General features: G+C 49.1%; 2 protein-coding genes across 2 annotated transcripts in view; one reads left to right on the top strand and one right to left on the bottom strand.

Moving 5' to 3' along the window:
• The window catches only part of LOC144113623 (uncharacterized), a 209,076-nt gene that overhangs the window by 142,364 nt on the left and 42,543 nt on the right, over positions 1 to 24,169 (bottom strand). The gene's annotated exons all lie outside the window — the stretch shown is intronic.
• On the top strand, positions 7,973 to 9,359 carry LOC144135745 (uncharacterized). The gene is made up of 2 exons (XM_077668208.1): positions 7,973 to 8,643; positions 8,750 to 9,359. The coding sequence occupies exons 1-2, from the start codon at positions 8,323 to 8,325 to the stop codon at positions 8,969 to 8,971; spliced, it is 543 nt and encodes a 180-aa protein (XP_077524334.1). The 5' UTR covers positions 7,973 to 8,322; the 3' UTR covers positions 8,972 to 9,359.

The following is a 24,169-nucleotide window of genomic DNA, read 5'->3' on the forward strand; positions in this document are numbered from 1 at the left end:
TGGTCTATAGAAATAACATAATGCCTCAAGTTCAGACGGTGAAGTATCTCGGAGTAATATACGACTCTACTCTTTCCTGTCGGCCACACATTGAGCAACTTTCTGCAAAAGGAGTTCGGGCCATTGGCATCGTAGGCTTTTGTAGTGCTAGCTCAGGCATGAGAAGGCATACACTTCTGATGATTTATAAAATGTACGTCCGCCCAATTTTAAGTTCGGGTGTGTTTTATTCTCGGGAGCTCCTGCCTATAAACTTTGCCCTCTTGTGCTGTTAGAGCGTGACGCGTTGCGCCTTTGTCTTGGGCTTCCAAAATATGTCGCCAATGCTGTTCTGCACCTTGAGGCGCGAATGCTATCGTTATCAGCTAGGTTTCGCCTTTTAACAGTTCAAACATTTTTAAAATTGTGCGACTCACCTTTTCACGCTTCCAGTATAATATCTCTTAGTCAACCTTCCGCCTTTTTTAGTGCTGCCTGGTCTCGTTTTCATACCCCGCAGATATGTTACGTGCAGTCCCTCCTTGATCCCATAAATATTCATTTCACAGATGTCCGCCAATTGTATAACAACTCATAATCTGTTAGATAGAATTCGATGACATTTGCCCATCGAATGCAAAGCTACAGCTCTTCCCGCTTCTTCAGGGTCTGTTGCAGGACCACCTAAGGTCCTTTCCCTCTCATGTTCTTATTGCTACCGACGCCTCGCTGGATCGTGAGAAGGCAGGTGTGGGAATTTTTTTCGCCTTCACTGGATTGGTCTTTTTCTCTCCGTCTTCCTGACTTCACTCCCATTTTTCTGGCTGAATTATTAGCAGTAATCTTAGCCTTACGAAAATTAGAAACTACTGTTTCCAAGGTTGTGGTTATGACAGACTCTCTGTCCATTTGCTCTTCCTTATCCTCACCAACTGAGTCTCGGGCATTACGCCTCTTTAAGTTCCTGATTCCGCTCCATCTAAATTCGATAAGGTTGCTTTGGGTACCAGGTCACATGGGTTTTCACTTAAATGAGGTTGCAGATTCCTTAGCTAGAGCCTCTCTCTGCGGCCCAATTGTTGTTGTCCTACCAACGTGTGCAAATACAGCTGCGGTGAGGTTTCGCAGCTACACAATATTTCAGGAATTTGCTGCCTCGACTCTTACACCATCTCCCGAATATAAGCATCTTCTGCATCCTTGGAGTAGCAAAGACTGGCGCTCACGCAGACTAGAGGTCTCTTTCACGCGCTTGCGTTGCCGGGTTCCACTTCTAAATTTCTATCTTGACAGATCTGGTCTGGCGGCTTCCCCACTGTGCCCTTTTTGTGCCGAACCTGAGACAATAGATGATTTCCAGCTGTTCTGCCGCCGCTTCTCTCATTTGAGGAAGCATCTTTTGCAAATTCCATTTCATCAACTGGGCTTGCCTATGTCCTCCGCGGTTGTTCTTTCCATTGGCGCTTCTTTGCTTGGACGAAGCGACAGGAGTGTGCGCTCTGCTGTGCCAAATTTTCTTCAAGAAACGCAGCGCCTCCCATTCTAATTTCTTCTTCCCGCTCTCAGTCAGTACGACATTGAAACATTACAGGCATTGTATACTATTATGCACATTAAACCATTGTCCCGTCTTCGATCTCCAAGTTAACAGGACCCCTGTCCTTCCGTCTTCCAATCTATCAGACAACATCCTATTGCCACTCCTTTTCCCGTCAAAACTTTCCTGTATCCATCAATTAACCGCCTGTGTCTTGGCCACTCCACCGTAGTGGTTATGTGCCAGCAACGTCTAAGGATTTCCTTCCTTCCTTCTCCTTCCTTCCTTCCTTCCTTCCTTCCTTCCTTCCTTCCTTCCTTCCTTCCTTTCTTTCTTTCTTTCTTTCTTTCTTTCTTCCTTCCTTCCTTCCTTCCTTCCTTCCTTCCTTCCTTCCTTCCTTCCTTCCTTCCTTCCTTCCTTCCTTCCTTCCTTCCTCCCTCCCTCCCTCCCTCCCTCTCCGTTGACGGCTGCTATGAAGCATCCCCTATGAAGAGCATCGAATATGAATCCGCGACCACGCTTGAAAACGACTTTTGCTTGTCACCAAATTGTGCACCGTTCAAAATGTCCAAAATAACGAAACGCCTTCACACCTTTATCCTTTGAGAATGATATTCCTAAGAAGCGGTGAAGCCTTGCTGCCGGTGGCATGACAACCATTTCCGACTCTATGATTGCTGCCTTAACTTGACGGCATTTTTATGATAAGTAGTAGATTTGAGGCGCACAGTTGGCTTCGTTATTTCATTTTTATTGAGGACATTATATCGCCGGGTTCTTCTGTTTCTCTTTTATAGTTATGGTAATCAGCATTTTATTGCTAATGGTACTTCACATTGAAATGGACCGGCATTGAAAAATCACAGCCGTAGAGTGCTCTTTAAAAACGTATTATGCGTGCCTTTCATCGTCGTAATCGCCATCATTATTAATAGTCGTAATAGTAGTAGTACAAGTAGTAGTAATAAGTGATACTTAAACGGATACGGAGGCGGTTTTTGAATCTCTAACCTTCTAGGTTTCTGAGGTCGACTCGTTGTTGATCGAGTCCGTGAAGGTGTTCTTTCGATTTGGGCTAAAACACTAGTGCAATCACCAGTTCAAAGCGGCGTGTTCAAATCTCCCGCGTCCAGCGAAGTGCCGGAGAAGAGAACAGCGAAGAGGGAAACCTCACCCATGTCGGTCCATGTGACGTCACGTTGAGGTACCGGGGATACTCCGAGCCACCCGAGCAAGCTTTCAGCGAGCGTTGTTTCTCGTGCTGCGTACGTTGTTCTCGTGGTTCATGAGTTGTGGACGTACAAAACGTGTAAGCTAAGTAAGCACCAGGTTCAACACGAGGGACTGCTCTGTGTTCGGGTGCAAGAAGAACTACGGCCGCGACTATGTCGTCTTCCACTCTTTCCCTCAAGATCGAAAGCTCGCAGCGCAGAGGTCCATTGCTGTGAAGAGGGAGAATTTCAAGCCGAGCAAAGAAAGCGTAAATTTGGCGTTCATGTGCCTGTGTCTTGTGGCTTTTGTGTCGGCGCTTTCAGTGCTGAGAGATGCGCAAGATCTTTAATCAGCGTTAACGCCCAACGCCACTTCATATAGCTTGCATGATGCCAGTGGAAATAAGTTTGGAGATCCGTTTTTTTTTATCGAAATTCTTTCTCAATCCGCTAGCAGCAACTGCCGAGGGTGATTGCAAATGATGCTTAATTTGACACGCGAACGGTTTTCGTTTCCATAATTCTTACACGAGTTACGAGGGTACCTCGGACTTTAGAAAACTTCAACCTCTTTCACCTTAAGTGAAAGACCTTTGTCGGTATGGAAGTGCGTCCGTCGCAATTGGGAATGGATGCCACTTCCTTCAGCACGACTTGGTCTGCAGGAGGCTTAGGGCGGTTGTTATTTCCCAAAGAATTGCAGTCGCTTTTTGCACACAGAACAAAGATGGGCAGCCTTGACAACTTATGCGTCCATTAATAATTCGTGTTTCGTACAGACTCTCTGTTTACTTTATAGCCACAAAAACCATCAGAGACAGAAAACCAAAGAAACGAATGCGGAAGACAAAAGCTGGCAGCGGTAATATCTAACTTTTCGCAATCGAAAATATTTGCCTGATTGCTTTATCTCTGTTCACTGAATAGCTCGCACAAACATATCGATTTCTAGGAAGGGTCCCAGTGGATACATTTCTTCGTCTGAAGTAGGAAACAAAAATAAAAATGTGATGCAAAGAGTGTGAGCGAAGATGAAAACAATGAGGAAAGTTCGTTCCACTCTTTCGCGCCACTCGGCACGCGCGCCTCGCCTGAGAGCTGCGTCGGGCGCTAACACTATGCTGCCGCTGCTGCAAGCCACAAAGGATTCCCAGGCCTAGGCTCTTGCCTGCTTCCAGAAGCGCGCAATGCTGGTCTCTCAGCCGAGCTCATCGCCGCGGTGAGGTTCCAGCCAGGCCGGCCGCGGAAGCAGGCGGTTCCGACGGGCTTCGAAGAGCGCTGCGCTGACGACTGACACAGCTTTGGGGTCCTTCCAGCCGGGCCACTGTGCGACGGGCGAGCCTGGAGTTGTGACAAATGGCACCGTCTCCCTGGAAACTCTCCCTTGCTCCCTGCGTGCAGTTGCTGAACGGCGGGAGGTTAGGCCTCGACGGGACGCGACCTCGCCATGCAATAACAGCAAGTTTTCTCGTCGACGCAACGGAGAACGCTGCGCAGATCCTTTCGCAAAAACGCCGTAGCGACCTGCTGATGCCGAAACGCCTCTTCTTCGCTAAGCACCACCGATGCGAAGATCCCCCAGCCGTTGACAAAGACCACGTTGGAAAGCGTAAACATCATGTCGGGCTTCCAGTCAACGCTGGGCACAACGGCATCGTCGACGGCCTCCAGCACGCGGTGAGTCTCACTGCATACGGCGCGCTCCTTGTTCATGGTGAAGGTGACAACCTCATACTGCTGGGAGCCGGTCATTCTTCCCGTCAATTCCTCCATCTGATTGCAGCACCTGCTGATCAAGCCCGAGGGCAGCGGCTGCGCCTACGTCACCAGGCCTTGCATTCACCTGAATACCACGCAGGCAGGCATGGGATTAGAGTCGACGCCGAACACAACATCATCGTTGTTCGCAGCCAGCCCATGGCGGTACGCGGGTCTCACCGTCATCGAGAAAGCCACTTCTTGGAGTTGGTTCTCAACGCAGCTGGCGCGCGATTTCCCGGAGTAATGCCTGCCACTTCGCCAGAAACCCCGGTGCACCTGCTGCGCATTGACCATCTCGCCTCGGTGGTGCGCAGGAACCCTTCGCGCACCATGCCGCGCAGCTTGGGCACTCCGTGGTCACCCTGGTGAACTAGCAGGTCAGCAGGCCGGGTGTTCATGGGCGGCATAATCGTGGCTGCTCGTATGAGAGGCAAGCACTTGTCCATGCCCCTGGCAAGTGCTTGCCTCATCTTCGTTGTTGTTTCAAGACTGCGGCTGCCCACGGGACATTGAACGTGTGGAATGGTCGCATTTACATTCATTTGAAGGAGACGCCGCCGCCACTCCTAATAGCGTAACCTGCAGTTACGCCTGTGGCCAGACTGCTGCCCTCCGCCATCAGATTGAAGCGGCGGTGAAGAATCGGCAAGAATCCGATTTTTTTCGAAGAGGATGACTAAGGCGTCGTCTGGATGCTATGGTCTGCTTGCGACCGCATCCTTTCTAGCAAATACACTTCTTACCAAGCAACGGTGACTCTTCTCTTGCATGTTCATTGTCATTTCTATATGCTCCCCGCCTGGGAATGAAGCCTCTAAGAGCTCGTGTTGGCTTTTTCTGGTTAGTCGTACGAGATCGCTTAACGTGCTCCGCTCGCTGCAAGTGAAATGTATGTCGCCTTACGAAGAACGAAGCAGAAAACCGTGCATGCGATCTTCGCTTTCAAGCTTCCAAGCTTTAAATCATTAAGGTAATTCAAAATCAACAGGAGCATATTTTGGGCACTACAGTGAGGTCTGGCTGTAGTAGTTCGAGCTCTGAGCAACGCACAATGAAATGCCTCATCAGACTCTTAGCCTTTAGCCTTGGCCTTTTATTAGACGCTGTCTGAGAAAGAAATAAAGAGAAAGGAAAAGGAAATGAGGTGCTACGAGTACAATTTCCTTTTACAAGCGTCTCCACGGCCATTATATGACAGCTCACCAGCCACAAGCACTGAATGAGTCTTCTCCATGAAGCAACCACTACAGCCACAGACCTCAGTGCTACGGCACCGTTTTCGCTATGCTGAAGGTGAATTCAGATGGTGCGCTATAATCAGTAGAGAACATGAATTAGTCAAGAACTGAAGAACAGAAAGCCGTCAATATGCGAAGTGGAAATGGAAACATGAAAACGAATAACAAGATTGAACATGCGCCTGTCACAGCGGTCATCATCATCTGACACAGATATTAAGTTGAATTAAACTAAAGAAATGCTTTTTAATTGAATGTTCTTAAAAAAAGGCCTGCTCCAATCGGAATGTGGGCGTGTTGTTGTCTCCGCTACGGCAACAGCGACCAAAGCGATTTCTGATGATCTTAAGCTAAAGCTGTCCTTGCGCCAAAAAAGAAGAAGCATCATAATCATCATGTTTTCCTCTCCGTTGACGGCTGCTATGAAGCATCCCCTTTGAAGCGCATCGAATATGAATCCGCGACCACGCTTGAACACCACTGCTGTTTGTCAGCAAATTTTGCACCGTTCAAAATGTCCAAAATAACGAAACGCCTTTACACTTCTATCCTTTGAGATTGATATTCCTGAGAAGCGGTGAATCCTTGCTGCCGGTGGCATGACACCCATTTCCGACTCTATGATTGCTGCCTTAACTTCACGGCATTTTTATGAAAAGTAGTAGATTTGAGGCGCACAGTTGGCTTCGTTATTTCATTTTTATTGAGGACATTATATCGCCGGGTCTCTCTGTTTCTCTTTTATAGTTATGGTAATCAGCATTTTATTGCTAATGGTATTTCACATTGAAATGAACCGGCATTGAAAAATCACAGCCGTTCAGTGCTCTTTAAAAACATATGTTGCGTGCCTTTCATCGTCGTAATCACCATCATTATTAATAGTAGTAACAGTAGTGGTAGAAGTAGTAGTAATAAGTGATACTTAAACGGATACGGAGGCAGGTTTTGAATCTGCTAACTTTCTAGGTTTCTGAGGTCGACTCATTGTTGATCGAGTCCGTGAAGATGTTTTTTCGATTTGGGCTAAAACACTAGTGCAATCACCAGTTCAAAGCGGGGTGTTCAAATTTCCCGCTTCCTGCGAAGTGCAGGAGAAGAGAACAGCGAAGAGGGAAACCTCACCCATGTCGGTCCATGTGACGTCACGTTGAGGTACCGGGGATACTCCGACCCACCCGAGCAAGCTTTCAGCGAGCGTTGTTTCTCGTACTGCGTACGCTGTTCCTCGTGGTTCATGAGTTGTGGACGTACAAAACGTGTAAGCTGAGTAAGCACCAGGTTCAACACAAGGGACTGCTGTGTATTCGGGTGCACGAACAACTACGGCCGCGACTGTGTCGTCTTCCACTTTTTCCCACAAGATCTAAAGCTCGCAGCGCAGAGGTCCATTGCTATGAAGAGGGAGAATTTCAAGCCGAGCAAAGAAAGCGTAAATTCGGCGTTCATGTGCCTGTGTCTTGTGGCTTTTGTGTCGGCGCATTCAGTGGTGAGAGATGCGCAAGATCCTTAATCAGCGTTAACGCCCAACGCCACTCATATAGCCTGCATGGAGCCAGTGGGAATATGTTTAGAGATCCGTTTTTTTTATCGAAATTCTTTCTCAATCTGCTAGCAGCAACTGCCGAGGGTGATTGCAAATGATGCTTAATTTGACACGCGAACGGCTTTCGTTTCCATAATTCTTACACGTGTTACGAGGGTATCTCGGACTTTAGAAAACTTCAACCTCTTTCACTTTAAGTGAAAGACCTTTGTCGGTATGGAAGTGCGTCCGTCGCAATTGGGAATAGATGCCACTTCCTTCAGCACGACTTAGTCTGCAGGAGGCTTAGGGTGGTTGTTATTTCCTCAAGAATTGCAGTCGCTTTTTGCACACAGAACAAAGATGGGCAGCCTTGACAACTTATGCTTCCATTAATAATTCGTGTTTCGTACAGACTCTCTGTTTACTTTCTAGCCACAAAAACCATCAGAGACAGAAAAACAAAGAAACGAATGCGGAAGACAAAAGCTGGCAGCTATAATATCTAACTTTTCGCAATCGAAAATATTTGCCTGATTGCTTTATCTCTGTTCACTGAATAGCTCGCACAAACATATCGATTTCTAGGAAGGGTCCCAGTGGATACATTTCTTCGTCTGAAGTAGGAAACAAAAATAGAAATGTGATGCAAAGAGTGTGAGCGAAGATGAAAACAATGAGGAAAGCTCGTTCCACTCTTTCGCCCAACTCGGCACGCGCGCCTCGCCTCAGAGCTGCGTCGGGCGCTATGCTGCCGCTGCTGCAAACCACGAAGGATCCCCAGGCCTAGGCTCTTGCCTGCTTCCAGAAGCGCGCAATGCTGGTCTCTCAGCCGAGCTCATCGCCGCGGTGAGGTTCCAGCCAGGGCGGCCGCGGAAGCAGGCTGTTCCGACGGACTTCGAAGAGCACGGCGCCGACGTCTCACACAGCTCTGGGGTCCTTCCAGCCGGGGCACTGTGCGGCGGGCGAGCCTGAAGTTGTGACCGCAGGCCGAGCGTTCCTGGTCTGCTGAAAGTTCCTGTTTGGTCCCGTGCTGTGATCGACGGCTGGTCCTACAGGTTAGAAGAACAAATGGCACCGTCTCCCTGGAAACTCTCCCTTGCTCCCTGCGTGCAGTTGCTGAACGGCGGGAGGTTAGACCTCGACGGGACGCGACCTCGCCATGCAATAACAGCAACTTTTCTCGTCGACGCAACGGAGAACGCTGCGCAGATCCTTTCGCAAAAACACCGTAGCGACCTGCTGATGCCGAAACGCCTCTTCTTCGCTAAGCACCACCGATGCGAAGATCCCCCAGCCGTTGACAAAGACCACGTTGGAAAGCGTAAACATCATGTCGGGCTTCCAGTCAACGCTGGGCACAACGGCATCGTCGACGGCCTCCAGCACGCGGTGAGTCTCACTGCATACGGCGCGCTCCTTGTTCATGGTGAAGATGACAACCTCATACTGCTGGGAGTCGGTCATTCTTCCCGTCAATTCCTCCATCTGATTGCAGCACCTGCTGATCAAGCCCGAGGGCAGCGGCTGCGCCTACGTCACCAGGCCTTGCATTCACCTGAATACCACGCAGGCAGGCATGGGATTAGAGTCGACGGCGAACACAAGTTCATCGTTGTTCGCCGGCAGCCCATGGTGGTACGCGGGTCGCAGCGCCATTGGGAAAGCCACTTCTTGGAGTTGGTTCTCAACCCAGCTGGCGCGCGATTTCCCGGAGTAATGCCTGCCACTTCGCCAGAAACCCCGGTGCACCTGCTGCGCATTGACCATCTCGCCTCGGTGGTGCGCAGGAACCCTTCGCGCACCATGCCGCGCAGCTTGGGCACTCCGTGGTCACCCTGGTGAACTAGCAGGTCAGCAGGCCGGGTGTTCATGGGCGGCATCATCGTGGCTGCTCGTATGAGAGGCAAGCACTTGTCCATGCCCCTGGCAAGTGCTTGCCTCATCTTCGTTGTTGTTTCAAGACTGCGGCTGCCCACGGGACATTGAACGTGTGGAATGGTCGCATTTACATTCATTTGAAGGAGACGCCGCCGCCACTCCTAATAGCGTAACCTGCAGTTACGCCTGTGGCCAAACTGCTGCCCTCCGCCATCAGATTGAAGCGGCGGTGAAGAATCGGCAAGAATCCGATTTTTTTCGAAGAGGACGACTAAGGCGTCGTCTGGATGCTATGGTCTGCTTGCGACCGCATCCTTTCTAGCAAATACACTTCTTACCAAGCAACGGTGACTCTTCTCTTGCATGTTCATTGTCATTTCTATCTGCTCCCCGCCTGGGAATGAAGCCTCTAAGAGCTCGTGTTGGCTTTTTCTGGTTAGTCGTACGAGATCGCTTAACGTGCTCCGCTCGCTGCAAGTGAAATGTATGTCGCCTTACGAAGAACGAAGCAGAAAACCGTGCATGCGATCTTCGCTTTCAAGCTTCCAAGCTTTAAATCATTAAGGTAATTCAAAATCAACAGGAGCATATTTTGGGCACTACAGTGAGGTCTGGCTGTAGTAGTTCGAGCTCTGAGCAACGCACAATGAAATGCCTCATCAGACTGTTAGCCTTTAGCCTTGGCCTTTTATTAGACGCTGTCTGAGAAAGAAATAAAGAGAAAGGAAAAGGAAATGAGGTGCTACGAGTACAATTTCCTGGTACAAGCGTCTCCACGGCCATTATATGACAGCTCACCAGCCACAAGTACTGAATGAGTCTTCTCCATGAAGCAACCACTACAGCCACAGACCTCAGTGCTACGGCACCGTTTTCGCTATGCTGAAGGTGAATTCAGATGGTGCGCTATAATCAGTAGAGAACATGAATTAGTCAAGAACTGAAGAACAGAAAGCCGTCAATATGCGAAGTGGAAATGGAAACATGAAAACGAATAACAAGATTGAACATGCGCCTGTCACAGCGGTCATCATCATCCGACACATATATTAAGTTGAATTAAACTAAAGAAATGCTTTTTAATTGAATGTTCTTAAAAAAAGGCCTGCTCCAATCGGAATGTGGGCGTGTTGTTGTCTCCGCTACGGCAACAGCGACCAAAGCGATTTCTGATCATCTTAAGCTAAAGCTGTCCTTGCGCCAAAAAAGAAGAAGCATCATAATCATCATGTTTTCCTCTCCGTTGACGGCTGCTATGAAGCATCCCCTATGAGGCGCATCGAATATGAATCCGCGACCACGCTTGAACACCACTGCTGTTTGTCAGCAAATTTTGCACCGTTCAAAATGTCCAAAATAACGAATCGCCTTTACACTTCTATCCTTTGAGATTGATATTCCTAAGAAGCGGTGAATCCTTGCTGCCGGTGGCATGACACCCATTTCCGACTCTATGATTGCTGCCTTAACTTCACGGCATTTTGATGATAAGTAGTAGATTTGAGGCGCACAGTTGGCTTGGTTATTTCATTTTTATTGAGCACATTATATCGCCGGGTCCTTATGTTTCTCTTTTATAGTCATGGTAAACAGCATTTTATTGCTAATGGTATTTCACATTGAAATGGACTGGTATTGGAAAATCACAGCCGTTCAGTGCTCATTAAAAACGTATCTTGCGTGCCGTTCATCGTCGTAATCATCATCATTATTAATAGTAGTAATAGTAATAGTAGTGGTACAAGTAGTAGTAATAAGTGACACTTAAAGGGATAATGAGGCGGTTTTTGAATCTGCTAACCTTCGAGGGTTCTGAGGTCGACTCGATGTTGATCGAATCCGTGAAGTTGTTTTTTCGATTTTGCCTAAAACACTGGCGCAATCACGAGTTCAAAGCGGCGTGTTCAAATCTCCCGCGTCCAGCGAAGTGCAGGAGAAGAGAACAGCGAAGAGGGAAACCTCATCCATGTCGGTCCATGTGACGTCACGTTGAGGAGCCAGGGACATTTCGAGCCACCCGAGCAAGCTTTCAGCGAGCGTTGTTTCTCGTGCTGCGTACGTTGTTCCTCGTGGTTCATGAGTTGTGGACGTACAAAACGTGTAAGCTGAGTAAGCACCAGGTTCAACACGAGGGACTGCTCTGTGTTCGGGTGCAAGAAGAACTACGGCCGCGACTATGTCGTCTTCCACTCTTTCCCTCAAGATCGAAAGCTCGCAGCGCAGAGGTCCATTGCTGTGAAGAGGGAGAATTTCAAGCCGAGCAAAGATAGCGTAAATTTGGCGTTGAAGTGCCAGTGTCTTGTGGCTTTTGTGTCGACGCTTTCAGTGTTGAGAGATGCGCAAGATCTTTAATAAGTGTTAACACCCAAGGCCACTCCAAATAGCCTGCATGCAGCCAGTGGAAATATGTTTGGAGATGCGTTTTTTTATCGAAATATTTTCTCAGTCTGCCAGCAGCATCTACCGAGGGTGATTGCAAATGATGCTTAATTTGACATGCGAACGGGTTTCGTTTCCATAATTCCTACACGAGTTGCGAGGGTATCTCGGGCTTGAGAAAACTTCAACCTCTTTCACCTTAAAGGAAAAAAACCTTCGCCCGTATTCAAGTGAGTCCGCCGCAATTGGGAATGTACGCCACTTCCTTCAGAACGACTGAGTCTGCACGAGGCTTAGAATCTCCATAGCAAAGGCTTCTCTATACGTTTTCACTGGGTGCCCTCGCACATAGGTGTCTTAGGCAACGAGATAGACGACAACCTCGCCCATACAGCTCTCTCCGGGATTCCAGTACATAGAGTCCCACATGAAGTCAAGCAAATGTTCAGAGATGTGGTGTTGTGCCACTTCAGTTCTTTGTGGAGCTCTCCTCATCAGCGATGTGTGACCAAGGGTCTCAAAAGGTACCAAGCCACTTTGCTGCACCGCGTTCGCACGGATTCTGCTCGTACGCCGGCGTGGATGTATAAGACTGGCCTAGCGTTGTCACCATATTGTTCAACGTCTGGTGTGTGTGGTGACATAGAACATTACCTCTTGTGCTGTACATTGTACAACGCGGAACGGGCTGTGTTATTCGGATCCCTCAAGAAGGCAGGAGTTCCTCACAGTTCTCTTCAGGACATTGTTTTCCCGCGCGGGAGCCAGTCGAGTAGAAGAGATGCTTCTCGCCTTCTTCTACTTTACCTGCAGGACACGAATTTGGCCTCCACATGGTGACCTCAGGAGTGTCTGGGTTTTTGCGGACAGTGTTTCTGTAATTTCTATTTAAGTGTCGCTACGGTGGAGCAATTGCCGGCAGCAACTGCAAGGCTAATCGCACCGGTAGCTTACAACCACTCAACTCAACTCAACTAGGGCGGTTGTTATTTTCCCAAGTATTGCAGTCGCTTTTTGCACAAGGAGCAAAGATGGGCAGCCTTGATAACTTATGCGCCCATTATTAATTCGTGTTTCGTACAGGCTCTCTGTTTACTTTATAGCCACAAAAAACCATCAGAGACAGAAAAAAAGAAACGAATGCGGAAGACAAAAGCAGGCAGCGGTAATATCTCACTTTTCGCAATCGAAAATATTTGCTTGATTGCTTTATCTCTGTTCGCTGAATAGCTCGCACAAACATATCGGTTTTTAGGAAGGGTCCCAGTGGATACATTTCTTCGTCTGAAGTAGCAAACAACAAAAAATGTTATGCAAAGAGAGTGAGCGAAGATGAAAATAATGAGGAAAGTTTGTCCCACTCTCACGCGCCACTCGGCACGCGCGCCTCGCCTCCGAGCTGCGTCGGGCGCTAACACTATGTTGCCGCTGCTGCAAACCACAAAGGATTCCCAGGCCTAGGCTCTTGCCTGCTTCCAGAAGCACGCAATGCTGATCTCTCAGCCGAGCTCATCGCCGCGGTGAGGTTCCAGTCAGGGCGGCCGCGGAAGCAGGCGGTTCCGACGGGCTTCGAAGTGCGCGGCGCCGACGTCTGACACAGCTCTGGGGTCCTTCCAGCCGGGGCACTGTGCGACGGGCGAGCCTCGAGTTGTGACCGCAGGCCGAGCGTTCCTGGTCTGCTGAAAGTTCCCGTGCTGTGATGGAGGGCCGGTAGTACAGGTTAGAAGAAGTAATGGCACCGTCTCCCTGGAAACTCACCCTTGCTCCCTGCGGGCAGTTGCTGAACAAAGAGAGGTTAAACCTCGACGCGACGCGACATCGCCATGCAATAACAGCAAGTTTTCTTGTCTACGCAACGGAGAACGCTCTGCAGATCATCCTTTCGCAAAAACACCGCAGCGACCTGCTGACGCCGAAACGCCTCTTCTTCGCTAAGCACCACCGATGCGAAGTTCCCACACCCGTTGACAAAAACCGCGTTGGAAAGCGTAAACATAATGTCGGGCTTCCAGTCAACGCTGGGCACAACGGCATTATCGAGGGCCTCCAGCACGCGGTGAGTCTCACTGCATACGGCCCCCTCCTTGATCATGGTGAAGGTGACAACCTCATACTGCTGGGAGTCGGCCATTCTTCCCGTCAATTCCTCCATCTGATAGCAGCACCTGCTTATCAAGCCCGAGGGCAGCGGCTGCGCCTACGTCACCTGTCCTTGCATTCACCTGAATACCACGCAGGCAGGCATGGGATTAGAGTCGACGCCGAACACAAAATCATCGTTGTTCGCAGCCAGCCCATTGCGGTACGCGGGTCACAGCGTCATCGGGAAAGCCACTTCTTGGAGTCGGTTCTCAATCCAGCTGGCGCTCGATTCCCCGGAGTAATGCCTGCCACTTCGCCAGATACCCCGGTGCACCTGCTGCGCATTGACCATCTCGCCTCGGTGGTGCGCAGGAACCCTTCGCGCAGCTTGGGCACACCGTGGTCACCCCGGTGAACTAGCAGGTCAGCAGGCCCGGTGTTCATGGGCGGCATCATCGTGGCTGCTCGTATGAGAGGCAAGCACTTGTCCCTGCCCCTGGCAAGTGCTTGCCTCATCTTCGTTGTTGTTTCAAGACCACGGCTGCCCACGGGACATAGAACGTGTAGAATGGTCGCATTTACATTCATTTGAAGGAGACGCCGCCGCCACTAACAATAGCGTAGCCTGTAGTTACGCCTGTGGCCAGAATGCTGCCCTCCGCCGTCAGATTGAAGCGCCGGTGAAGAATCGGCAAGAAGCCGACATTTTTCGAAGAGGATGACTAAGGCGTCGTCTGGATGCTATGGTCTGCTTGGGACCGCATCCTTTCTAGCAAATACACTTCTTACCAAGGAACGGTGGCTCTTCTCTTGCATGTTCATGGTCATTTCTATATGCTCCCCGCCTGGAAATAAAGCCCCTGAGAGCTCGTGTTGGCTTTTTCTGGTTAGTCGTACGAGATCCCTTAACGTGCTCCGCTCACTGCAAGTGAAATGCATGTCGCCTTACGAAGAACGAAGCAGACAACCGTGCATGTGATCTTTGCTTTCAAGCTTCCAAGCTTTAAATCATTAAGGTAATTCAAAATCAAAGGAGCATATTTTGGGCACTACAGTGAGGTCTGGCTGTAGTAGTTCGGGCTCTGAGCAACGCACAATGAAAGGCCTCATCAGACTCTTAGCCTTTAGCCTTGGCCTTTTATCAGACACTGTCTGAGAAACAGATAAAAAGAAGGGAAAAGGAAATGAGATGCTACGAGTACAATTTGCCGGTACAAGCGTCTCCACGGCCATTATATGACAGTTCACCAACCACTAGCACAAAATGAGTCGTCACCATGAAGTAACCACTACAGCCACAGACCTCAGTGCTACGGCACCGTTTCCGCTATGCTGAAGGTGAATTCAAATGGTGCGCTATAATCAGTAGAGAACAAGAATTAGTCAAGAACTGAAGAACAGAAAGCCGTGAATATGCGAAGTGGAAATTGAAACATGAAAACGAAAAACAGGATTAAACATGCGCCTGTCACAGTGGTCATCATCATCTGATACGGATATTAAGTTGAATTAAACTAAAAAATGCTTTTTAATTGAATGTTCTTAAAAAAAAGGCCTGCTGCAATTGGAATGTGCTCGTGTTGTTGTCTCCGCTATGGCAACGGCGACCAAAGCGGTTTCTGATCATCTTATGCTAAAGCAGTCCTTGCGCCAAAAAAGAAGCGTCATAATCATCATGTTTTCCTCTCCGTTGACGGCTGCTATGAAGCATCCCCTATGAAGCGCATTGAATATGAATCCACGACCACGCTTGAACACGAATTTTTGCTTGTCACCAAATTGTGCACCGTTCAAAATGTCCAAAATAACGAAACGCCTTCACACCTTTATCCTTTTAGAATGATATTCCAAAGAAGCGGTGAAGCCTTGCTGCCAGTGGCATGACACCCATTTCCGACTCTATGATTGCTGCCTTAACTTCACGGCATTTTAATGATAAGTAGTAGATTTGAGGCGCACAGTTGGCTCTGTTATTTCATTTTTATTGTGCACATTATATCGCCGGGTCCTTCTGTTTATCTTTTATAGTTATGGTAAACAGCATTTTATTGCTAATAGTATTTCACATTGAAATGGGCCGGCACTGAGAAATCACAGCCGTTCAGTGCTCTTTAAAAACGCATGTTGCGTGCCTTTCATCGTCGAAATCATCATCCTTATTAATAGTCGTAATATTAGTGGTACAAGTAGTGGTAATAGGTGACATTAAAGGGATACTGAGGCGGTTTTTGAATCTGCTAACCTTCGAGTGTTCTGAGGTCGACTCGTTGTTGATCGAATCCGTGAAGATGTTTTTCGATTTTGGCTAAAACACTGGCGTAATCACCTGTTCAAAGTGGCGTGTTCAAATCTCCCGCGTCCAGCGAAGTGCAGGAGAAGACAACAGCGAAGAGGGAAATATCACCCATGTCGGTGCATGTGACGTCACGTTGAGGTACCGGGGATACTCCGACCCACCCGAGCAAGCTTTCAGCGAGCGTTGTTTCTCGTACTGCGTACGCTGTTCCTCGTGGTTCATGAGTTGTGGACGTACAAAACGTGTAAGCTGAGTAAGCACCAGGTTCAACACAAGGGACTGCTGTGTATTCGGGTGCACGAACAACTACGGCCGCGACTGTGTCGTCTTCCACTTTTTCCCACAAGATCAAAAGCTCGCAGCGCAGAGGTCCATTGCTATGAAGAGGGAGAATTTCAAGCCGAGCAAAGAAAGCGTAAATTCGGCGTTCATGTGCCTGTGTCTTGTGGCTTTTGTGTCGGCGCATTCAGTGGTGAGAGATGCACAAAATCTTTAATCAGCGTTAATGCCCAACGCCACTCCATATAGCCTGCATGCAGCCAGTGGAAATATGTTTGGAGATCCGTTTTTTTATCGAAATTCTTTCTCAATCTGAGAGGAGCAACTGCCGAGGGTTATTGCAAATGCTGCTTAATTTGACACGCGAAGGGTTTTTTTTTTCATAACTCTTACACGAGTTACGAGGGTATCTCGGACTTTAGAAAACTTCAACCTCTTTCACCTTAAGTGAAAGACCTTTGTCGGTATGGAAGTGCGTCCGTCGCAATTGGGAATGGATGCCACTTCCTTCAGCACGACTTAGTCTGCACGAGGCTAAGGGCGGTTGTTATTTCCCCAAGAATTGCAGTAGCTTTTTGCACACAGAACAAAGATGGGTAGCCTTGACAACTTATGCGTCCATCAATTATTCGTGTTTCGTACAGACTCTCTGTTTACTCTATAGCCACAAAAACCACCAGAGACAGAAAAACAAAGGAACGAGTGCGGAAGACAAAAGCTGGCCGCGGAAATATCTAACTTTTCGGATTCGAAAATATTTGCTTGATTGCTTTATCTCTGTTCACTGAATAGCTCGCACAAACATATCGGTTTAAGGAAGGGTCCCAGTGGATACATTTCTTCGTCTGAAGTAGGAAACAAAAATAAAAATGTTATGCAATGAGTGTGAGCGAAGATGCAAACAATGAGGAAAGCTCGTTCCACTCTTGCGCGCCACTCGGCACGCTCGCCTCGCATCCGGGCTGCGTCGGGCGCTAACACTATGCTGCCGCTGCTGCAAACCACAAAGGATTCCCAGGGCTAGGCTCTTGCCTGCTTCCAGAAGCGCGCAATGCTGGTCTCTCAGCCGAGCTCATCGCCGCGGTGAGGTTCCAGCCAGGCCGACCGTGGAAGCAGGCGGTTCCGACGGGCTTCGAAGAGCGCGGCGCCGACGTCTCTCACAGCTCTGGGGTCTTTCCAGCCGGGGCACTGTGCGACGGGCGAGCCTCGAGTTGTGACCGCAGGCGGAGCGTTCCTGGTCTGCTGAAAGTTCCTGTTTGGTCCCGTGCTGTGATGGAGGGCCGGTCATACAGGTTAGAAGAAGAAATCGCACCGTCTCCCTGGAAACTCACCCTTGCTCCCTGCGTGCAGTGGCTGAACAAAGAGAGGTTAGACCTCGACGCGACGCGACATCGCCATGCAATAACAGCAAGTTTTCTTGTCTACGCAACGGAGAACGCTCTGCAGATCATCCTTTCGCAAAAACACCGCAGCGACCTGCTGACGCCGAAACGCCTCTTCTTCGCTAAGCACCACCGATGCGAAGTTCCCACACCCGTTGACAAAAACCGCGTTGGAAAGCGTAAACATAATGTCGGGCTTCCATTCAACGCTGGGCACAACGGCATCATCGAGGGCCTCCAGCACGCGGTGAGTCTCACTGCATACGGCCCCCTCATTGATCATGGTGAAGGTGACAACCTCATACTGCTGGAAGTCGGCCATTCTTCCCGTCAATTCCTCCATCTGATAGCAGCACCTGCTGATCAAGCCCGAGGGCAGCGGCTGCGCCTACGTCACCTGGCCTTGCATTCACCTGAATACCACGCAGGCAGGCATGGGATTAGAGTCGACGCCGAACACAAGATCATCGTTGTTCGCAGCCAGCCCATGGCGGTACGCGGGTCACAGCATCATCGGGAAAGCCACTTCTTGGAGTTGGTTCTCAACCCAGCTGGCACTCGATTCCCCGGAGTAATGCCTGCCACTTCGCCAGATACCCCGGTGCACCTGCTGCGCATTGACCATCTCGCCTCGGTGGTGCGCAGGAACCCTTCGCGCACCATGTCGCGCAGCTTGGGCACTCCGTGGTCACCCTGGTGAACTAGCAGGTCAGCTGGCCGCGTGTTAATGGGCGGCATCATCGTGGCTGCTCGTATGAGAGGCAAGCACTTGTCCATGCCCCTGGCAAGTGCTTGCCTCATCTTCGTTGTTGTTTCAAGACCGCGGCTGCCCACGGGACATTGAACGTGTGGAATGGTCGCATTTACATTCATTTGAAGGAAACGCCGCTGCCACTCCTAATAGCGTAACCTGCAGTTACGCCTGTGGCCAGACTGCTGCCCTCCGCCATCAGATTGAAGCGCCGGTGAAAAATCGGCAAGAAGCCGACCTTTTTCGAAGAGGATGTCTAAGGCGTCATCTGGATGCTATGGTCTGCTTGGGATCGCATCCTTTCTAGCAAATACACTTATTACCAAGCAACGGTGGCTCTTCTCTTGCATGTTCATGGTCATTTTTATATCCTCCACGCATTGGGAATGAAGCCTCTGATATCTCATGTTGGCTTTTTCTGGTTAATCGTACGAGATCGCTTAACGCGCTCCGCTCGCTGCAAGTGAAATGCATGCCTTACGAAGAACGAAGCAGACAACCGTGCATGCGATCTTCACTTTCAAGCTTGCAAGCTTTAAATCATTAAGGTAATTCCAAATCAACAGGAGCATATTTTGGACACTACAGTGAGGTCTGGCTGTAGTAGTTCAGGCTCTGAGCAACGCACAATGAAAGGCCTCATCAGACTCTTAGCCTTTAGCCTTGGCCTTTTATCAGACACTGTCTGAGAAACAAATAAAGAGAAAGGAAAAGAAAATGAGATGCTACAAGTACAATTTGCCGGTAAAGCGTCTTCACGGCCATTATATCAAAGCTAAACAACCACTAGCACTAAATGAGTCGTCACCATGAAGTAACCAGTACAGCCACAGAACTCAGTGCTACGGCACCGTTTCCGCTATGATGAAGGTGAATTCAGATGGTGCGCTATAATCAGTAGAGAACAAGAATTAGTCAAGAACTGAAGAACAGAAAGCCGTGAATATGCGAAGTGGAAATGGAAACATGAAAACGAAAAACAGGATTAAACATGCGCCTGTCACAGTGGTCATCATCATCTGATACGGATATTAAGTTGGATTAAACTAAAGAAATGCTTTTTATTTGAATGTTCTTAAAAAAAAAACCTGCTGCAATTGGAATGTGCGCGTGTTGTCTCCGCTGTGGCAACGGCGACCAAAGCGTTTTCTGATCATCTTAAGCTAAAGCAGTCCTTGCGCCAAAAAAGAAGCATCATAATCATCATGTTTTCCTCTCCTTTGACGGCTGCTATGAAGCATCCCCTATGAAGCGCATTGAATATGAATCCACGACCACGCTTGAACACGACTTTTGCTTGTCACCAGATTGTGCACCGTTCAAAATGTCCAAAATAACGAAACACCTTCACACTGTTATCCTTTAAGAATGATATTCTTAAGAAGCGGTGAAGCCTTGCTGCCGGTGGCATGACACCCATTTCCGACTCTATGATTGCTGTCTTAACTTCACGGCATTTTAATGATAAGTAGTAGATTTGAGGCGCACAGTTGGCTTGGTTATTTCATTTTTATTGAGCACATTATATTGCCGGGTCCTTATGTTTCTCTTTTATAGTTATGGTAAACAGCATTTTATTGCTAATGGTATTTCACATTGAAATGGACTGGTATTGGAAAATCACAGCCGTTCAGTGCTCATTAAAAACGTATCTTGCGTACCGTTCATCGTCGTAATCATCATCATTATTAATAGTAGTAATAGTAATAGTAGTGGTACAAGTAGTAGTAATAAGTGACACTTAAAGGGATAATGAGGCGGTTTTTGAATCTGCTAACCTTCGAGGGTTCTGAGGTCGACTCGTTGTTGATCGAATCCGTGAAGTTGTTTTTTCGATTTTGCCTAAAACACTGGCGCAATCACGAGTTCAAAGCGGCGTGTTCAAATCTCCCGCGTCCAGTGAAGCGCAGGAGAAGAGAACAGCGAAGGAAACCTCACCCATGTCGGTCCATGTGACGTCACGTTGAGGAGCCAGGGACATTTCGAGCCACCCGAGCAAGCTTTCAGCGAGCGTTGTTTCTCGTGCTGCGTACAGTACTCACGGATTGAAATAGGACATTCGGAGCGCTAGCCTTGCAGTGCCACGCAGGCATGTGGTAAACCACAGGCCGGCTGATTGGCTACTGGAAGGAACAATTCTGCTTTGTAGATGTTCTCCCTCTCACGCCATACCACAATGCACCACCTTGGTTCCATGAGCGTCTACGGGCGGCGCTCCATGAAGCGACGGCCACGCGCTCCGAATGTCCTATTTCAATCCGTGAGTACTGTACGTTGTTCCTCGTGGTTCATGAGTTGTGGACGTACAAAACGTGTAAGCTGAGTAAGCACCAGGTTCAACACAAGGGACTGCTGTGTATTCGGGTGCACGAACAACTACGGCCGCGACTATGCCGTCTTCCACTTTTTCCCACAAGATCAAAAGCTCGCAGCGCAGAGGTCCATTGCTATGAAGAGGGAGAATTTCAAGCCGAGCAAAGAAAGCGTAAATTCGGCGTTCATGTGCCTGTGTCTTGTGGCTTTTGTGTTGACGCTTTCAGTGCTGAGAGATGCGCAAGATCTTTAATCAGCGTTAACGCCCAACGCCACTCCATATAGCCTGCATGCAGGCAGTGGAAATATGTTTCGAGATGCGCTTTTTTTTTAAACGAAATTCTTTCTCAATCTGACAGCAGCATCTGCCGAGGGTGATGGCAAATGATGCTTAAATTGACATGCGAACAGGTTTCGTTTCCATAATTCCTACACGAGTTACGAGAGTATCTCGAATTTGAGAAAACTTCAACCTCTTTCACCTTAAAGGAAAGACCTTCGCCAGTATGCAAGTGCGCCCGCCGCAACTGGGAATGGATGCCACTTCCTTCAGCACGACTTAATCTGCACGAGGCTAAGGGCGGTTGTTGTTTCCCCAAGAATTGCAGTAGCTTTTTGCACACAGAACAAAGATGGGTAGCCTTGACAACTTAGGCGTCCAATAATAATTAGCGTTTTATACCGACCCTTCTTTTTACTTTATAGCCACAAGAACCATCAGAGAGAGAAAAACAAAGAAACGAGTGAGGAAGACAAAGGCTGGCAGCTGAAATGTCTAAGTTTTCGCAATTGAAAATATTTGCTCTCTTGCTTTATCTCTGTTCACTGAATAGCTCCCAGAAACTTTTCGGTTTCTAGGAAGGGTCCCAGTGGATACATTTCTTCGTCTGAAGTAGGAAACAAAAATAAAAATGTGATGCAGACACTATGAGCGAAGATGAAAACAATGAGGAAAGCTTGACCCACTCTCACGCGCCACTTGGCACGCGCGCCTCGCCTCAGAGCTGCGTCAGGCGCTAACACTATGCTGCCGCTGCTGCAAACCACAAAGGATTCCCAGGCCTAGGCTCTTGCCTGCTTCCAGAAGCGCGCAATGCTGGTCTCTCAGCCGAGCTCATCGCCGCGGTGAGGTTCCAGCCAGGGCGGCCGCGGAAGCAGGCGGTTCCGACGGGCTTCGAAGAGCGCGGCGCCGACGTCTGACACAGCTCTGGGGTCCTTCCAGCCGGGGCACCGTGCGACGGGTGAGCCTCGAGTTGTGACCCAGGCCGAGCGTCCCTAGTCTGCTGAAAGTTCCTGCTTGATCCCCTGCTGTGATGGAGGGCCGGTCCTACAGGTTAGAAGAACAAATGGCACCGTCTCTTTGGAAACACTCCGTTGCTCGCTGCGTGCAGTTGCTGAACAGCGAGAGGTTAGACCTCGACGGGACGCGACCTCGCCATGCAATAACAGCAAGTTTTCTCGTCGACGCAACGCAGGACGCTGTGAAGATCAGCCTCTTGCAAAAACACCGTAGCGACCTTCTGATGCCGAAACGCCTCTTCTTCGCCAAGGACCACGGATGCGAAGTTAACACACCCATTGACAAAGACCACGTTGGAAAGCGTAAACATCATGTCGGGCTTCCAGTCAACGCTGGGCTCAACGTCATCGTCGACGGCCTCCAGCACTCGGTGAGTCTCACTGCATACGGCCCGCTCCTTGACCATGGTGAAGGTGACAACCTCATAGTGCTGGGAGTCGGCAACTCTTCACGTCAATTCCCCCATCTGATAGCAGCACCTGCTGATCGCGCCCGGAGGCAGCGGCTGCGCCTACGTCACCTGGCCTTGCTGTCACCTGTATACCACGCAGGCAGGCATGGGATTAGAGTCGACGGCGAACACAAGTTCATCGTTGTTCGCCGGCAGCCCATGGTGGTACGCGGGTCGCAGCGCCATTGGGAAAGCCACTTCTTGGAGTTGGTTCTCGACCCAGCTGGCGCTCGATTCCCCCGACTAATGCCTGCCACTTCGCCAGATACCCCGGTGCACCTGCTGCGCATTTACCATCTCGCCTCGTTGGTCCGCAAGAACCCTTCGCGCACCATGGCGCGCATCTTGGGCTCACCGTGGTCACCCTGGTGAACTAGCAGGTCAGCTGGCCGCGTGTTAATGGGCGGCATCATCGTGGCTGCTCGTATGTGAGGCAAGCACTTGTCCATGCCCCTGGCAATTGCTTGCCTCATCTTCGTTGTTGTTTCAAGACCGCGGCTGCCCACGGGACATTGAACGTGTGGAATGGTCGCATTTACATTCATTTGAAGGAGACGCCGCCGCCACTCCTAATAGCGTAACCTGCAGTTACGCCTGTGTCCAGACTGCTGCCCTCCGCCTTCAGATTGAAGCGCCGGTGAAGAATCGGCAAGAAGCCGACTTTTTCCGAAGAGGATGACTAAGGCGTCGTCTGGATGCTATGGTCTGCTTGGTTCCGCATCATTTCTAGCAAATACAGCTCTTACCAAGCAACTGTGGCTCTTCTCTTGCGTGTTCATGGTCATTTCTCTATGCTCCCAGCTTGGGAACGAAGCCTCTGAGAGCTTGTGTTGGCTTTTTTCTGGTTAGTCGTAAGAGATCGCTTACCGTGCTCCACTCGCTGTAAGTGAAAGGCATGTCGCCTTCGCGAAGAAGGAAGCAATGAGCCATGCATGCGATCTTCGCTTTCAAGCTTCCAAGCATTAAATCAAGTTTAATTCGAAAGCAAGAACATCATATTCTGGGCACTTCAGTGAAATAGGGCTGTAGTAATTCGGGCTCTGGGCAACGCGAATTGAAACACAAATGAAATGAGATGCTACGAGTACAATCTGGGCGTTCAAGCGTCTCCACATCCAATATGTACCGGCTTACCAAGCTTTAGCATTAAATGCTTAACATCATGTAGTAGCCACTGCAGCCACAGACTTCCAGCGCTACGGCGCCGCTTCCGTTACGCTGAAGCTGTGTTCAGACAGTGCGCTGTAACAAGTCAGGAAAGGAACTCATTTAGTAACAAGATTTATTCAGAACTCGAAGAACAGAAAGCCGCCAATATGCGAAGTGGAAATGGGAACATGAAAAAAAAGAAAACTCGAGTGCACAAGCGTCTGTCACAGCAGTTATCACAGTCTGAAAGAATGTTTCTTATTAAATGTCCATAAACAATGGGGGCTGCAATGGCAATATGCGCGTGTGCGTGTCTACATCATGGTAACAGCAACCAAAGCGGGTGTTGATTTTTTTTTGCCAGAGCTGTCCTTTTACCATAAAAAAATCATCATCATCATGATTTTCTATCCGTTGACTCCGGCCATGAAGCATCTGCTATGAAGTGCATCAGATATGAATCCATAAAAAATGTTCAAAATTACTACACGCCTTCACACTTGTATCGTTTGAGAATGATATTCCTTAGCAGCGGTGAGGCCTATTTGCCGGCGGCATGACACGCATTTGCGACTCTATAGGTAATCGAGAAAATCGTATGCTTGCTGCCGACACCTCACAGCATTTTCATGAGATGAAGCAGATTTGGGGCGCA

Source organism: Amblyomma americanum, chromosome 1 (genome assembly GCF_052857255.1).
Source record: "Amblyomma americanum isolate KBUSLIRL-KWMA chromosome 1, ASM5285725v1, whole genome shotgun sequence".
In the NCBI taxonomy this organism is placed as follows: domain Eukaryota; kingdom Metazoa; phylum Arthropoda; class Arachnida; order Ixodida; family Ixodidae; genus Amblyomma; species Amblyomma americanum.